Here is a 17,803-nt window from a genome sequence, read left to right on the forward strand (position 1 = left end):
TATAGGCACCAATGGAACTTTCTAGAACCTTGAAAGGTTCCTTACAACTCAAGAATACTTTAGAAGCTTCTACACTAGTCTATGTACAAGATGACTTTGGAAGATTTTAGAACACTCCACACTTTTCCAATTCTCTCTTAGCGAAGTGTAGAGATGTGTGGACATCTCTAGCCCCCTTTAGAAGCTTTTATACTCTTCCACTTTGTAGGTAAGTGTAGATGTCTATAGGGGTCTCTAAAAACTTCCCACTTCCTATATAGGCCCATGAGGAGGATCATTTGAAGCATCTTGTGACAATAAGCTAGGTAAATCCTTATATTTATTTGAATTTCTTCATAATGAATGATTTGATCATTTGACGTTTGTGGTTTTTTATCTCTTCGTAGGTTTTTCACATTAAAATATTTGTGTCATTGTTGTCCTTTTCTATTTCATCATTTGATTCATTTTTTCATTAGCTTATATATTTCCATAGTGATATTTTGGATGATTAATTCTAATATGATCTAAAATTGGATCATTGAAATTTTGAAAGAATATAGTATATTTCAGTTTTTGGTAATGATGTTAAGGATATATGAAAATGTGATTTTATGTTAGTGCAATGTGTAATACATAATAGTTGGAGAGTGTTGATTCATTTGTATGTGATTTGCATTGACTAACTTATTGGGAGAGTGTTGGTACATTCATTATTGCATGTGATTTGCTTGTGTGTTAATAAGATTGAAAAAAAACTCAAAACAATTGAGAAAAACGGAGGAATTATAAACATTTATAAGATACCATCTCTAATTGTTTTGAAAACACTTATCCAAGCCCCCTCTAAGTATTATCTATAGGTGAGATTTATCATGTGTATGGTTTTTAATTTTTATGTAGTTTTTTTCCCCTTAATATATTCTTTATTGTAAATAGAGAATAAAAGAATTAGATAGATGTAAAAGCAAGTGTCCTCTGAAAATAATTTTAAAAGAGTTAGAAACATATATTTTTTAATATTAAAGCATTTTTCTAAATTTTTTAAGTTAGTTTTTTTTTATTTAAATTTTATATTTAAAAAATTATAAAATCACTTAAAAATATAAAAAAATCAATTGAAGTGATATTATATTTAATAAAAATAAAAATTATTCTTAAAAATAACTTTTTATTACATAATATATTATAAAAATATAATTCAAAATATTTTTTTATATTGAATCACTAATTAATTTTTTCATAAAATTATTTTTAATTAAAATACTATTAATAAAAGTTTTATATGTTAGGTATGCAACAAAGAAGTTCAAAAAATGACTCTGGATGAGTGTACGAGCATGTGGGGTAAAACTTAATACTTATTACTTAATGACTTAAATTGACTTCAAGTTAAATTATACTTAAAATGTTAATTTAAAACTTATTTTTTAATTCTTACTTTAAACGTTAAAGTTATTTGATAAAATCAATTTAAAATTTATTTCAAATCATCAAATTGATATATTTATTCTCATAAATTATAATTAGGGCAAAAAAAAAAAAATATCAAAGTAACAATGAAGGTCGTGAAGTTATAAAAGAGATCGTGAAGATAAGTAGAATAAATAATAATAAAAAATAAAATAGAGATGTAGACTTAGGAATAAGTGAATTATTTTTACTTATTACTTAAATTTGTTTTTAACTTTAAATCATACCATTAAATTGTTTTACTAAATATAATTAATTTACTTAATAATTTAAATTAAATTATTAAGTTATTAAGTTGGTTTAATGGTTCTGCACCATATATAATAAACTTGGAGATGAGTCAAGATCCGATGAGTATGAGCATGTTGTTTGGCATATTAGGAATAATCACTTTCAAGTGGAGGCTGATCATTATGGCTAAAACAATAAAACACCAATTATAAAAAAGTTAAGGATAAGGATATTACTTTGTGTAGAGGTTACTTGTAAGGAGTCCGGATACCACTTTGTGTAGAGGTTACATGCATGCATTAAAATATACAGCTAGGGTGCACTTGAAAGTTGAAACAATAGTGGCAGACACATCATACATCATCCATGGTGTGAGTTTCAACAACAAAAGCAGAAGCAAACAGTGAAGGAATTAAAAATACAAGTAATACCCCAAGACCCCAAGTCATGTGTTGTTGGCTTCTTGGTACTCTGTGGAGCCTCCTTTTTGTTGTTGTCCTGTTTGATTATTGTGTGGTGGAGGTTGGATTTCTTTTGTTGTTATCACTCACAACTTGTTTCTTGGCTTCATCACTGCCACTTGATATTGAAACAATTTGGATAGCTTCGATGAACTCCTACTTGAATATATATATATATATATATATATATATATATTGAGTGGAGCTTAGTTCAATTTGAACTAATGTTGGGGCTTGAATGAACTTCAATTGATCTAAAAGTGCGTTTGATGTTTGTACTCGGGTTTGTTTTACACAATTTGTGAAATTATGGAAGATATCTGTTAAAGAGACACTTTTAGTGTATATTGGATTCAATGAAATTATAGAATATATCTCTTCAAAAGACACATTTAGTATAAATCTAATTTTTAAAATTGTAAAATGTGTAAAATCAAATTTAAGACACTTACAATATAAATTAAAATTTGTGAAATTATAGAATGTCTTTTGAAAAGACACTTTTAGTATCTATTAGATTTTATGAAATTGTATATAAATCCATTTTTTTTTTTAAATTGTAGAAAATATCTCTTGAAGAGATACTTATGATATAAATTAAAATTTGTAAAATTATAGAATGTGTATCTTGAAAAGAAACCTTCCACAATTCCAAAAAATCCAGTGTTACAACCCAGACTTGATTCTACTCATCCTTTGACTGCCAAGGTTGTGAATAAGGACAAGCTTCAATAGTTTCGGCAAGATCTATTTTAGTTCTTCCTTTGGAATAGCCGTCTAAGTTCATTTAAGAAGTATAGAACTTCTTCCCTAGACCTCGGCTGTCCAGAATTACAAGTCTGATTTTCTTAAACGGCATCGCACATTTTTGGCTCTTCGTCAAATTCAGATTAAAGGAGTTAAAACTTAAATATTTCTAAATTATAAATTTTATGAAAATTAAGATATTCATAGAAAGAAAACCTTATAACTAAAAAAAAATCCCAAACGGTTTACATGCTTTACATATTTTTATTTGATATGTTTTTCAATTGATTCTCTAATTTTCATATATATATATATATATGAAAGATAGTAAAACCAGCCTATTTATTCCCTCTTCAAGCTTGTGAAAAAGGCCCTGCTATCTCCGTAGCAAACTGCTTCCTGCAAAATTAAGACATAATTATCAACTCCAATATTCAGGAAATACACCCCAAAAATAATCATATCATTCAATTGCAATGCTATTCTTCTTCAAGTGCTTCTTTGTACATACATGACAAAAGTAGTATCCTTTCATTTTGTACCCACAAAATTTCATCACTTGATCAATAAGCTTCAAGTACCATATTTCAATAATTTATTAATTTTAAATATGTTTTTTATTTTATTTTATTTTCCTATTTTTCTTTTTTATTTTTTCCTCTCTCGTATTTTTTCTTAAAATTTTTAGAAACTAAACACATTCTTAATGTATTATATAATAAAAAAAAGTAATTTTTTTTTGAAAAATCACCTATCAAATAATGGTTTAGAAATAATTTCAAATGTTTATTGGGACAACATATTAAAAGGGACAAAAGAAACATCAAATTACAAATCTAACCTTCCACTTTTTTTCACCCAAAAAATACCCATTTTGGACAAGAATACCCTCACTTCACAAAATAACATTTTTCTTTTAAAATACATGTAAATAATAAATATATTGAAGGGTAGTTATGTAAAAAATAAGTTACTCTTCAAGTTAAAAAATGGGAGATGTCGCCTGTTAGGTAACTATTTTAAAAAACAATTCTGAAAAATAGATTTTAAGAACAATTTTTTTAAAATTATTATTTAATTTTTGTAGAACAAAAGTTTATTTGAAAATCTAAAATGTTTTTAACCTATTTTTAATATTTTTAAATATGTTTTAAAAATAATTTTTTATCTAATTGTTCTATTTTTAATCATTCTACTTGTTTGTATAATTATTTCTTAAAACGAGAAAACAAGTGAAAATGATAAAAAAATAACTAAAAGATGTTTTCTAAAAACACTTTGTTTTCTATTTTTAAGAACAGAAAACAGAAAACAAAAACAGTTTTTGGTTACCAAATGTGTTTTCTATATTTTTTGTTCAAAAACACTTTGTTTTTTATTTTTAAGAACAGAAAACCAGAAACAGTTTTTGGTTACCAAATGTGTTTTCTATATTTTTTGTTCAGGAGAATAGAAAACTTTTCTAAAAAAAAAGTTCCAAACAGACCCTTAGTTTTACAAATTTGGATCTTTTCATCCATTTTAATCAATTAATCTATATTTCTTCATCATTTTAAAAAATATTTAGACAAAAAAAAAACATTTTTACTTCAAATCATTTTTGGTTGTTAATGTTGTAAACTTAATTATCCATCTTCCAAAAACTTACAATCATGTTATTTATTAGACGGATGTTTTGAGGGCAACAACACTTGCCTTATGTAGTAAATCTTTATACACTAGCAATCTCCTTAGGGTGGCAATTAATTAAGAGAAAAGGAAAAATTCAAAAAAGGAAAGGTTAGAACTTACAAGTAACATTACTCAAAGCTCATCTCTTGCGGACCCTTCTTGGATACTCTTGTCACGCTTCTCCTTAATAAAATCAATGATAGCCTCCTTGGTTGCATCGCCTTCATATTCCACAAGCTCCCCGTTTGCCGGTTTAAAATACATAGTTGGGAAACCTTCAACTTTAAACTTCTTTGGGATATCATTTACAGTTGCATCCTACGCAGAAATCACAGGTTACACTCTAATATCCAAATACAAATCAATGCGAATCAAAGTAATTAATTGTAAATTTGGAGATCATATTTAATAAATTAATTTGATTTAATGACTTAATTTAAGTCATTAAGTAAATTATCAAATATGTTTGATAAATAATTTAATATCATAATTTTAAAGTGTAAAATCACTTTAAATATCAAACAAAAATAATTAACTTATTTTAAATCCCAAATCATTTACCATGTTTGTTTACATATGGTAAAAGTGTAGCCCTGCATCTACCAATTATTTTTTATAGTAAATATTTTATAGTTATTTTATTTGTGTACAATACTTTTAATATGAATATTTAATAAATCAATTTATTATTTAAGGTTAACAACGGTTGAATATTAGCTAAAGTTGATAGAGATAAATATTAATTAAAACTAATAAACATAACTATTTCAATTTCATAATTAAAATTATTTAATTATTGTTATCAAATCATTTTAATATTTAAAAGAAAAATCAAGTAATAAGTTATAAGTTAAACTAACAACTTAAAAATAATTTAACTTAAATCATTAAATAATAGCTAAAGATTTTAAGTTTATTTGAGGCCATGTTTGATATATACAAGTAAATCAAGAATGAGAATAAACATCTCATTCATACCACCATCCATTCATATGCATTAATAACTTAAATGATAATGAGGATGGCCGAAAAATGCTTTCGGCCAAAATGAAATCCCACTCACAAGTGGGATTGAAATTAATCCCTAAGATAAAGTATTTTGACTCCGTTGGTATAGCAAATAATATATAATATTTTCAAATTATTATTTTATCCCTATATTTCCATTATATTTTTATGACTTTTTATGATTAATATTTATTTATTACTTAAATATTACTTTTTAAATCTTATTATCTACCTAAAAAGGTTTTTAAAATAAAATTAAAAAAATTATTTTAAACTATATATAGAAGTATTATTGTCAATTTATTTATTTTTTTCATTCATATTTTTAGTCTTATCAAACGGTGAAATAGAAATAAATAATTATTCTAATCTTATTTTCCTAGTGCATTCAACCACAACAATTGAAATTATCAAATTCATTCTTATTTAAGAAAAAATAGAAAATAAAATATTTATTTTCATTCCTCGACTTGTGGGTGATATTTCAATTATTTGTTTTTATCACTACATTTCCATTACATTTTTATGACTTTTTATGATTAATATTTATTTATTAATTTTTTTTAATCTTATGACCTACTAAAAAGAAAACTCGTAAAGCATGTTATTTTAAAATAAATAAAAAAAAGAAAAATTATTTTAAACTATGTATAAGAATATTATTGTCAATTTATTTATTTTTTCATTCATATTTTTAGTATTACCAAATGTTGAAATAGAAATAAATAATTATTACAAAGTTATTAATTCAACCACAAAAGTTGAAATCACCAAATTCATTCCCATTTAAGAAAAAATGGAAAATAAAATATTCATTTTCATTTCTTATGGGTACTAAACATGACTTGTGGGTCATATTTGAATTACCCAGGTTTTTCTATTTGGTTTTATAGCTGGACACAAAAAAAATAATTACTTATGAGAAGTAAGCTAGAGAATTGGTTTGTGTCATTTAGCATTTTTTTGGTTCATACTACAAAGATTGGTGGAGTGGGAGGAGAAGGAACGTTACCAGTTTGGCGATGATGATATCGGGATCATTCTGGAATGAGACAGCAACTTCTTCCAAGATTGGAGCCAGCCTCTGGCAATGTCCACACCAAGGTGCATAAAATTCTAAGAGAACTGCGGAACACATGCATGTACACAAATGCTGTCAACACTACGAACTCATTTACCATATCTAATTTATCTCATTTAATTTCCGCTAAATATTTTGTTGCTGTCCATGCTTTCAGAAATCATGAGACTAGAAACTATTGGAAAAATATAGAAAACATGTAATGAAGGAACAAGCGATAAAGTCCGCACCGTTCTTTCCAGAGTTGAACACAATCTCCTCCAGTGTTTCAAAAACAGCCACTTTCACGGGTCCGTCATTAGTTTCAGGAATAGGCTGCGACTTGATGAACGGCTTCAATCTGCCATCCTGCAGACATTAATTTTTCCAAAGGAAGTGATATGTCATAAGTAAATGAAGCTATATATATATATATATATATATATATATATATATATATATAGTTATTTAAATGCACTGTATATAGAGGAGTTACCAAGTATTCCTCCAACCAGGGTGCAATTTGATCAGGCTTGATCTTGGCTTCAAAATATCTGGTGTCCAGGTCATTGTTATCTATGATGATCAGAGGTGTTTGATCTGCCTTCAGCCCGTAATACTGTTCATGCAAAGGCACGTTCAAGTTTAAACATGTCAAAAAGGATAGCTTTGGTAAAACTTTGGTCGGGATGTCTACTACTGTTTCATATCTGTCAAGGTAAGATTACCTCAACAGCACCTTCACTAACGTTGACATCACCCAATAGAAAGCCCAAGTTCTTTCCTTTGTAGAGCTCGGCAGCATCACGATACTTCGAGTTGAAAGCATCAAACTCCTCACTACTGAACTCCACGACCAGCATGACCTGGCCCATTTCATATTTTTGTGAAGAAATATTAGTATGAAACCAATGTTTTCACCTCTCAAAATCCACCCAAAAGTCAGGATCATGCCAAATGTAACTTTTGCATATATAGAAATAACCTAAAAGCTTATTGCTAACATGCGATTACTTGAAATAGAGTAATACAGTAGAGTTGTAGCTACTATAGATGCTGCATGCTATGTGCATGGATCACAAAAATATATAGAAGAGAACACAAGAATTTAGTTAGAAAAACAAAAAACTAGGTGTTAGTAGAAAAAGAAGATCAAGTCTAACTGTTCAAGACTGTTAATCCTCAGTAGTCCTCGCCTAGGACATGAACCTGTCCAGCAAGTGATTCAAACAGTGGCGTATGAGTCATGCCTTAACGCTGATAACCAATCTGCTAAAAAATGTGTAGGTAAGACATGATCCCTTCTTACCCTCCTTGAGACTATGGAAATTTTAAAAAGCTTCAACAGTTGTATGAAGTTTTCCAGACGGTGAACAGACCCGGAGTACTACTATCCATAGTACTCTGCGATGATGTAGAAAGATATATTTTCTCTGCAGAAAGTTTAGTACCCTTTACGATGTAGAAAGATATAGAGCTGTCAAGAATCGTGGGTGTAGCTAATTTTGGATCCATGGTATTTTGTGTTATCATGGGGTTATCCTCTAAAGCTCTTCAATTGACATTAAGTTTAGAGTAATTGCTTATCATTTAGTCTTCTTTAAAAAATTGTGGCACTTATGCTAACAAATACCTTATGGTTGACTTGACTACAAAAATAATAACCCCTTATTTCTTTGGGATATCCTACGAACTAACATACTTTTTATCTTGATTCTAACTTAACTTTCTTTGACATTAGCACATGTATTGGATAGCTCCATATGCGAACAAGTTGTAAACTAGGTTTATAACCTACCCACATTTTCATGAGAGTCAAATTATAATTTAGAAGGAGTTAGGTTAAGAAGATATTTTGCAATTTCCAAAACATATCCTCAAAAGGATATAGAAGAGTTGAGAAAGTTCTCATCATTGATCTCACTATGTCCATCATAGTTTGAGTTCTTCTTTCTGTCACTCCATTTTGTTGTAGAGTTCGGCAGTGCTCAACTAAGATATAATCTATGCTTCTTTATGAAATAATCAAACTCATCAGATGTGTACTCACAACCTCTATTTGATCGAAGTGCTTTAAGGTATTTACCTAACTGCTTTTTCGATTCAGCCTTAAATTCCTCGAATTGATCAAGGTATCAAATTTCCTATGCATAATGTAAACATAACCATACTTAGAGTAGTCATTAGTAACGGTTATGAAATACTCATACCTTCTACGTTCATGGACATTAGAGGAAAGGAGTAATGTGGTAAAGATTGTCAACTAATGGGTCTAAGAAAATAAATGAATTATTATTTCCAATAATAAGTTCTTTATTGAAATAAACTGAATAATTCCATTTATTTAAACTAGAAGCCAAAATAGGATTTTTTCTAAACTTAGGTACATAAAGACAATTCTTAAGTTTTAGAAGACATTTAATTTCTAATACTAGGGTAATATCTCCCAAGGCTTGCATGGTTATCCTCTCACCAGAAGCTAAAATTAGGTACATATCTTCATATTCAACCTTTTCCTTAACTAAAACCCTTATAAAGAATTATAAATATTGTCAAGGGCCTTAGAATCTATCTACAAAGAGTTGGTGAAATCCACCACTAAACATGATTCAACTATGAGAATATGTGCACCTTCCTTTTTTCTTTAGGATTCTAGGCACTTTTTTTTTTTTCCAATGATCCTTCTTGCCACAAAGGAAACACATATACTTTCCTTTACTCTTTTCATTCCATCCTTGGACTTTCCATGTTTGGTGTTACCTTTCTTCTTTTTCATTTTAAAAAAACAAGAAGAACCTTTAACTACCTTATGAGCACCTTTATGATCTTTGAAAATTCCTTCAACCATCTGAAGTCCTCTCATCAACTTTGACAAGTTCAACATCTTATTCATAGGATGGTTAGGCTTGATTACCTTAAGGAATCCAATAAAGTCTCTAAGATCATGATGATCTTGGTCTCACCATCAATTTTGACTTCAAAGATCTTCACCTCTTAAATTGTCTGATCATATGAACAATGTGATCCTAATGGGAGTTCCTTATGTCAACTCGGTGTTTATAATAGTCCTAAGGCTAGCCTGGCTAGTTGACTTGCCCTTATCGCTAAAGATCTCTTGCAGGTTGAAGAGAATATCGTAAGTGTATAAGACATTTGGCCTTCTCATTTACCTTTTGCCACCTTTGATAAGCCTCTCTATCTTCTTGCTATGAATTTTTATTAGGAATGTTGGGAGCAAATTTTTGGGTCCTCCAATGTGAGTACTACATCTAAATTTCTTTTCTAATCCACATAATTAGGTTAAATTAATTTATTTGTTATAAGAATGAGAGTGATTGGATTGAAAAACATGTTTTCTATAACAATAAAAAATAACATGCATTAATTATTGAGCATTTAAGGTGAAAGGTAGATTAAGCAAAAATATAGTGCTCTTAAATCACTACATTTATCTTATCTAAAGTATCTTAGTATCATAAGAATCAAGTTGTTTCCTATTCCTAAAAGAAGATCCCACACTAGGTTGTTTCCTTTGTAATATATAATTCAAAATCTCCTTACATGAATGTAGTCATATTAATTAGAAAATATCAATGACTTACAAATTGACTCAAAATAAAATTTGATACACTTGTCAACACACAAACTTGAATTTTTCATTGTGTTACATTGTGCCGATGGTAGAATTGTAAAAGGAAATGGAAGCTTTTTATTTTCTTCAATTAGAAAAGGAAAGAAAAGAATTACCTTGTCATTAGGTAGGTCGAAGAACTTAGCAACATAACCATGGCCACTTGGATCAGAATCGAAAATGGTGACCAAAGGCATAGAAGCTTTTTTAACAAACTTTTCCAAAGCATCTACTTCAAAATCCTGAACACAGTAGCCATTTTAACAGAATAGCATGTTGTAATTGTGGACAGAAACAATCATCACAAACACTACTCTGACAATGAACTAAGGTTATACAAACAACAAATAGATAGAAAACAATACCTGGAAATCAACATAGAGCTCATCAAATGGCTTAAACAGTCTCACAAATGGCCCCTTGACTGATGATTCACCCCGAGGAAGAAGCTTGGCGTCCAAAGTGTGCCCAAATACATAGTCAGAACGCAGATTTTCAGCTATACTAATGAAGTTGTCAAATTCTTCTCCTGAGAAATCTGGAAACACTCCAACCTACAAGAATGCACAAAGCTTTTAGCATAGCTTCGTGATGAAAGCAGACAGCGGAGGAGCTACATATAATACTTACAATGGCGACCCCTTTCTCATCTATGAAAGTTGCAGCATCCTCAGAAGATTTTATTTCAGTGGATGCAGGACCAAGTTGTCTTGTTAGATAATTTACTATCCCATCAGCGTCGGGAGGGCCGTTATATTCTTGAACTTTCTTTCCTCCATCTCTCACAATAAAGAGGGTGGGGAAACCTTTGATGTCAAACTTCTGTCCGAGTTGTCTGTTTGCTGCATCATCTCCATTAACTTTTGCCAGAATGATTGGAGGATCATGGCTACTCAATACCGACGCAGCTTTTTCATACTGTATATAGATCATAAAACATGTCACATCAGAAAATTTTCAGTGGCCAAAAGAGTCGGAAAATCTTTTTTATTTTATTTTTTATTTCCCTTTAATCATTTGACGAAAAAATTTATTACCTCTGGAGCGAGTTGCTGACAGTGCCCACACCTGAAAAGGAAGAACAGGTTTATCAAACCATGAGTTAAATTGTGAGTAATATGATAAGACTCATACTTTTTATTGATAATAGAAGTGATTATTAGTCTTATATATTATCAATATTTAGATTCATGCCTTCAAATGTTTTGAGATTCAAAGTAGTGATCCATTCAATGTTTAAACTAGCTCGGATAGGATCTAAGAAAAGGAAGGGGAAATGATGAAAATAGAATGCTTAAAATGGATTCTATTTATTAGTCAAATCACGCACACATATAAATAGAAAATAAAGAAAAACATGAAATTTTTATAATAGTTAAGTATTAATCAACGTGATCTCTACGTTCACAAAGTGCACCAACACTTAAAAATCTACTAAGTAAAGAAAAGAGAAAAAGAAACTAGTCATTCATTATAAAAAAGAAAAAAAATCTCAATTGGACGATGCTTCTTTAATCCCACGACTTGATCGAATAACTCGATACTCGTGAACTTAACCTTAGACATTCTGAGTAAAGTACAATAAAATTGATTAAGGCTTCACAGTCCAACACCTTTCTCAACCTATTTTGAATTGTCTACTCTTTTTCCATGTCGTATTTTTTGAGATCCAAATGAAGCCTAAAAGACATTTGGAAAGAATATTAAATTCAACGATGAAAAACCTTCTACTCAAAATAAATTATAGAGATATTGAACTCGACGGTGAAAAACAACAAACCCCACAAAATTCCTTACAAAAGCAAAGACTCATTCACACAAAACACACATTAGTTCTGTTTGGTTGCCAAGAAAACACAGAAAGAAATAAAAGGAGAAGAAAATTGCTAATCCAGCATTTACTTCTCAAGTCATCAAGAAAAAAGAAACCCTTAGATAAGTTGAATGGAAATATTTTTCTCTTTTGGTTTAAAACCAAAAATGAGAATCTTGTTTTCTCGGGAACCAAATAAGTTATGGGAAGGAAAAAAGGAAAAGGGAGTACCATGGAGCATAGAACTCAACAACAATGAAGTCTTGTTTGGCGACAGTTTCAGTGAAGTTGGAATAATCCAAAGTCACAACAAACTCTCCTTCAACTGCAGAGATGGGCACTGTACACAAAGCCAGTAGAGAAGAAAACAACACTACGACGGAGAACAAGCACTTGCACTCCATGGGAAACACCATTCTCATCTCTCTCTTGTATTTTTCCCTAAACTCCCCACTTTAAATTCTCGTTGTCTCTCTATTTCTCTAGGTTAAATATTAAGACAAATTTAAGGTCTAGTATCTAGAATAAATTTATTACTTTGTATTAGTACAATATAAAATTTATGAAATATTTGTATAATTATTATAATGTTGAAAGATTAGGTAAAGTAATTTGCACATTTTTCTTTACAATCCATTTGATTGATTTTTATGAAATTTTTAGTAATAAGAAACACAAAAAATACTTTATTTCTTAAAAAATAATTAAAAATTTTTGTTTTAAAACCGCATAATATTTTATTTCTTTATTTAAAGAAGCAACATGAAACCTCAGGTTTTTAGTTAAAGCGTTTCCTAATTAAATTTTAACATTTACTCAGGTAATTCAAAAGGGCAGTTACCTTTGACATACCCTTTGACCAAAACTAGGGTGTTATTCATAATTATGTTGTGTGTGTGTTTTTTTTTTTTGGTAATTTTATTTATTGGGTATTTTGTATTTAATGTTTTGTTTTTTTTATTTATAGAAAAATATTGTGGCATAAATAGAATATGTATAAGAATCTAAATAGAGCACATGACGTTATTTTTCATTGTCTATTTAAGGTAAAAGGAAAAATCTTTAGAACAATACATTAATTCAATATCCTTTTAGTGCTAGATTTTTTTCTATAATTTAATTTGTTGGGTTTTATATTTAATGATTTACAATATTTATTAGGACTATTTTATAAATAAAAGCGTTATTTGATTAAAAGAGTCATTAAAAACCCAATTTTAAAAATCTAACTCTTGATTTTTTTTAGCCTCATTTTAATAACAAAAAAAATTATTTTAAAATATATCATAAATACTTAAAATAGTTAAAGACATTTATGTTAAAAATAAATTACTTTTAAAATAAAATCATGATAAATGATAAATTCATAAATATGAGGAGTATTTAATCATTTTTAATCAATTATTTCTAAATAAAACTTGTACATAAATACCTAATATTATTTATTATTTTAAAGTGAAAATATATATTTTGCAATTATTAGTTTATGGAATATTGAGTTAAAAAGGACAGCATAATCATCCCGATCCACAAAAATAATCTTACTTTTTTTGAAAGCTTCAAATATTATCTTATTTAAATAAAAATATGATTTCATTTTTATTCTTCCCTTTTCTCTTTTCTGCCTGTAGATCACAACCTCTATCTCATCACCTGTTTATTCACTTTAATGTGTGAACTGAATATAAAACAATTGATGATGTTCAAAGATGACAATGAGTCCATTTAGGAAATGATGGTTACATATTTAAAAAAATTTATATGGTGTTTGTTTTTTAACTTAAAATTGAATAAAAATTAAAATTAAATAGTATTTAATCATATCAGATATTAGGTGATTTGTTTTTATAATATTTTATTTCTATTAAGTAGTAAAAAATAAAATAAAAACCAACATATTATTTTTTCTATTTAGAAAAAGTCAAGAGCTTGTTTGATAAGTGTTTTCAAAAATAGTTTTGAAACAAAAAATTGAAAATAGTTTTTTAAAATAGTTTTTGATGTTTTGTAGAATAAAAGTTTGTTTCAAGCCTAAAATATTTTAAACTTATTTTTAAATATATTTCAAAAATTATTTTTATGTCTAGTGTTTTACTTTTAATCATTTTATATGCTTGTATAATTATATTTTTAAACAATCCTAAGAAAATAAGTGAAAATAATAAAAAATAATTAAAAGATATTATTTAAAAACACTTTGTTTTTTATTTTTAATAACATAAAATAGAAAACATATTTTTGTTACAACACATATTTTCCTTATTTTTTGTTTTGGGGAATAGAAAACTATTCTTAAAAACAGTGTCGTCAAACAAACCTCAAATATTTTAGTTTTTTTTATTCAACCAAAAATTTATTATAAGTTATGAAAAAGTGGAATATCAAAGTACTTAAAATTGGCTTTTTGCATTCAACTTAAAATTTATAATAAGTCATACAAAAGATATAAAAACAAATAATTTAAAGTCTAAAAGTAAATTATTTTCAACAAAAAAACTAAAAAATAAATAGAGTGTTAGATTTAGGAAGTGGAAAATCAAACAACTTAAAATTGATTTTTTCTATTCAGTTAAAAATTTATAATAAGTCATGCAAAAGATATAAAAACTAACATTTAAAAGTTTAAAAGCAAATTGTTTTCAATAAAAAAACTAAAAAACAAATACCCTAGATCTTTAAGAATTAAAAAGCTAAAAATTATGGAAACAAAAAATAAACAAACAAACAAACAAGAAAGGTAAAGATTTAAAAGGGGAGTATGGCTGATAGGAGAAGAAAATGAAATGCTAAATCCTTAAAATAGGGTGTTAGATTTAGGAAGTCAGGTTCCATGCACCTAAAGGTATTGGGTATCAAAAGATCTCTGGGTGAATACTTGAATGGGAGATGGGAGACTTGGGTCTATGAGTTCACCAGTATGGATGATATTCAATATAGCTAAGGAAATCAGTTCCCGTGGACTGAATTAATTGTAAATCAAAGTAGGCATTGTCCAATAATTAGATCCAAATTGCGATGGTTCAGTCAAACATTTCCATGTATTGGATGTGTTCCCTGTTCCCCCTCACCTCCAAAAACAAAACCAAGAAAATTGTGCGTGGCACGGGAAGGAGACGAAAGGAAGGAGGAAGGAGGAAGGAGGAAAAAGGGTTTATGGTATTTTCTCATGTGAAGAATATATTGCAAGATATGACAATGAATCTTACTCCCATCTTTATTGAAATTCACCTTCGGTGAGTTGTTAGATGATTGATCAGCTCTTCCTTTATTGTTAGAGAAAAACTCGTTATAGTACTATGGAAGATTTGAATGGATTATAGCTCTTGATTTTTTCTAGTAAAAATTAGTATTTCGATCTTTATGGATTGGATTAATTCATCTTATTCTAATTATTCCTTTAATATTATTTAGGTTTGCATGTTCACTAATTAATTAAAAAGGAAAATTAAAAAATATTTATTTTGTTAAAATTTGCTTCTTTCTGAGATTAGTGGTTTTCTCGACAATTGGTATCAGAAATTTTGGTTGTTTTGGTTGTTTGAGGATTTTCTTTTCTTCTGTTAATTAAACGGAGGATTTTAGTATGAATAGTAATACTATGATCAAAATCATAGTTACAAATTATTCAATTTAAAGATTGTGAATGAAATATTTACTTTAATTTAATTGTAATATAAATTAATTATTTAAGAATTATGAATTAATGAGTTTGTATTTGTATATGCTTTTTAATTAGTTTAATCCTTTCATTTGTATATATTATTTTCTTATAAAAAGCAAGTTGATTATGTGTTTATTTTACGAGTCGTTTCTAATAGTTTTGATCTCAATTTTCTCCGCACTCAATTTTATTTTATTTTTACTTTTTTAGAATTTTGGTAAAATATTTTATATATTTTTTTAAAAATCAACTACTAATATTTTATGTATTTTTATATTTTCATCCTTCGTAGAAATAGGGATGGATACTTTAATTAACCCACAAAACCTAGCTCTTTGGCATCCATTGCGATGCCACTTGAAACAATTTTGATGACTTCTATGGTTTAGAAAAGAAATAGTGTGGCTATATTGGGGCTAGAAAATATGTTTGTATGATAAGTATTTTTTAAAATAATTCTAAAAAATAGTTTTTTAGAATAGTTATTGAAAATTGATATTTGATTTTTGTAAAATAAAAGTTTGTTTTGAAACCTAAAATGTTTTTAATATGTTTTTAATTTTTTTAAATATGTTTTAAAAATAGTTTCTATATCTAATGTTTTATTTTTAATTATTCTATATGTTTGAATAATGAAAAATGGGTATTGCTTAAATAGTACATGAATAATAGCCAAAAGTCCAATACGGAACACCTAGAAGGGCAGAATGAGTGATTTAAAAATTTTAAAATAACATTTGTTCATTATAACCAACTTTTCTTACTTCAAGAGATATCAAGGATGTCCCAAATAAATGAATGGTTATATCTAAAATCTTTAGGTATATAAAAATATGATTTTTAACTTTTAGAGATACCTTGCAATTTGTTAGGGATAATAACAAACTTAATAATACTCTCAACAAATCAATCAAAGATATACGAGTGAATTTAGGGATAATAATAATTGGTTATAAGTATAACCACTACAATCACCAAGATAACCAACCCAACAATCTCAAAAGCAAACTATCTAATCAAGTTAAGATATTCAATGTCATTAACTAGATTATAATTAGGAATAAATAGATATGAACTTTTTATGAAAACCCTGCAAGATATTATGGATAATTAATTTACCAAGATGTTTTACCCTAAATACTTACTTTCCAATACCTACAACTTAATCCATGTCCACGACGCATCAACTACCTGTTACTCCTTAGTAGATCCTTCGATCCCTTCAAAGGGATTACGATCTTCAACTCAAAGGATCAAATCCTTGAATGAGAGAACGAGAATGGTGTGAAAAATTAGGTTTTTCCCTCAAAGAGTACCTTTAAAGGATAAACAGTCTCTCAACAAACTCTAAGATCTCTATGATCTTTCTAATCTATGATTTCTAGCCCTCAAAGGGTTACAAGGGAGGTATTTATAAGCAAAGTATCTCAAGTTTCCAAATTAGAGTTTGAGTGAAATCAATTCAAAATATGCTTTTAAATTTGGTAGGATTGTGATGACCGCTTAAGTGGACTTAGACCACTTAAACACTCCACTTTAGCAGGATCAATCGCTTAAGCAATCCTTACATTTGAAAATATATATATATATCCAAAAATGATATCAAACCTTTTATACCTTGAATAAACCTTATATGTCATAAGTCAAACCCTTTTAGATGTACCTGTAACTTCCCAGTTGGATGAACAACAACCCTTAATCTTCAATGGAGAGCAAGTCACCATATAAAAAGACTTCTATGTCCAAACACTAATTGGAACAAAATTGTCAACATATAAACAAGACTCAATGTCCTAACAATCTCCTCCTTTGGCAACATCATTACATAAACCCACTTGTACTCTCATAATGTAGTTTACATAACACACATTAACCCTCAATTAAAACTAAACTAAGGGAATGCTTTACAACAAGTTGTAGTACTTATCTTCCAACCTTGTAACCTGTAGACATACAGAAAACTATGCTAAAGGTAAAACAGTGTATGGGATAAGATATGATCAAGAAAGAAAAACAGGATAGTTGGAGACTTTGCTTGATGCCTTGTGAAAGCATGAAAAAAAATAGT

General features: G+C 28.3%; 1 protein-coding gene across 1 annotated transcript; it reads right to left on the minus strand.

Annotated features, from left to right (window-relative positions):
• Window positions 1-3,233: 3,233 nt before the first annotated feature.
• On the minus strand, window positions 3,234-12,490 carry LOC117919316 (protein disulfide-isomerase-like). Its single transcript, XM_034836479.1, has 11 exons — window positions 12,306-12,490; window positions 11,299-11,329; window positions 10,892-11,179; window positions 10,627-10,815; window positions 10,378-10,503; window positions 7,359-7,496; window positions 7,127-7,249; window positions 6,882-6,999; window positions 6,583-6,695; window positions 4,683-4,880; window positions 3,234-3,290 (listed from the first exon to the last, which is right to left on the minus strand). Exons 1-10 carry the CDS (start codon window positions 12,488-12,490, stop codon window positions 4,695-4,697), a joined length of 1,497 nt encoding a protein of 498 aa, XP_034692370.1. The 3' UTR covers window positions 3,234-3,290; window positions 4,683-4,694.
• Window positions 12,491-17,803: the final 5,313 nt, after the last annotated feature.

This window comes from Vitis riparia, chromosome 7 (assembly GCF_004353265.1).
Source record: "Vitis riparia cultivar Riparia Gloire de Montpellier isolate 1030 chromosome 7, EGFV_Vit.rip_1.0, whole genome shotgun sequence".
Classification (NCBI taxonomy): Eukaryota; Viridiplantae; Streptophyta; class Magnoliopsida; order Vitales; family Vitaceae; genus Vitis; species Vitis riparia.

Coding starts and splice junctions, on each gene's coding strand:
- LOC117919316 (XM_034836479.1), bottom strand. CDS start 12,490: ATGGTGTTTCCCATGGAGTGCAAGTGCTTGTTCTCCGTCGTAGTGTTG. Junction 7,250..7,358: donor TTAGTGAAGGTGCTGTTGAG/GTAATCTTACCT, acceptor TTGCATGAACAG/TATTACGGGCTGAAGGCAGA. Junction 7,000..7,126: donor CCTGGTTGGAGGAATACTTG/GTAACTCCTCTA, acceptor TAATGTCTGCAG/GATGGCAGATTGAAGCCGTT.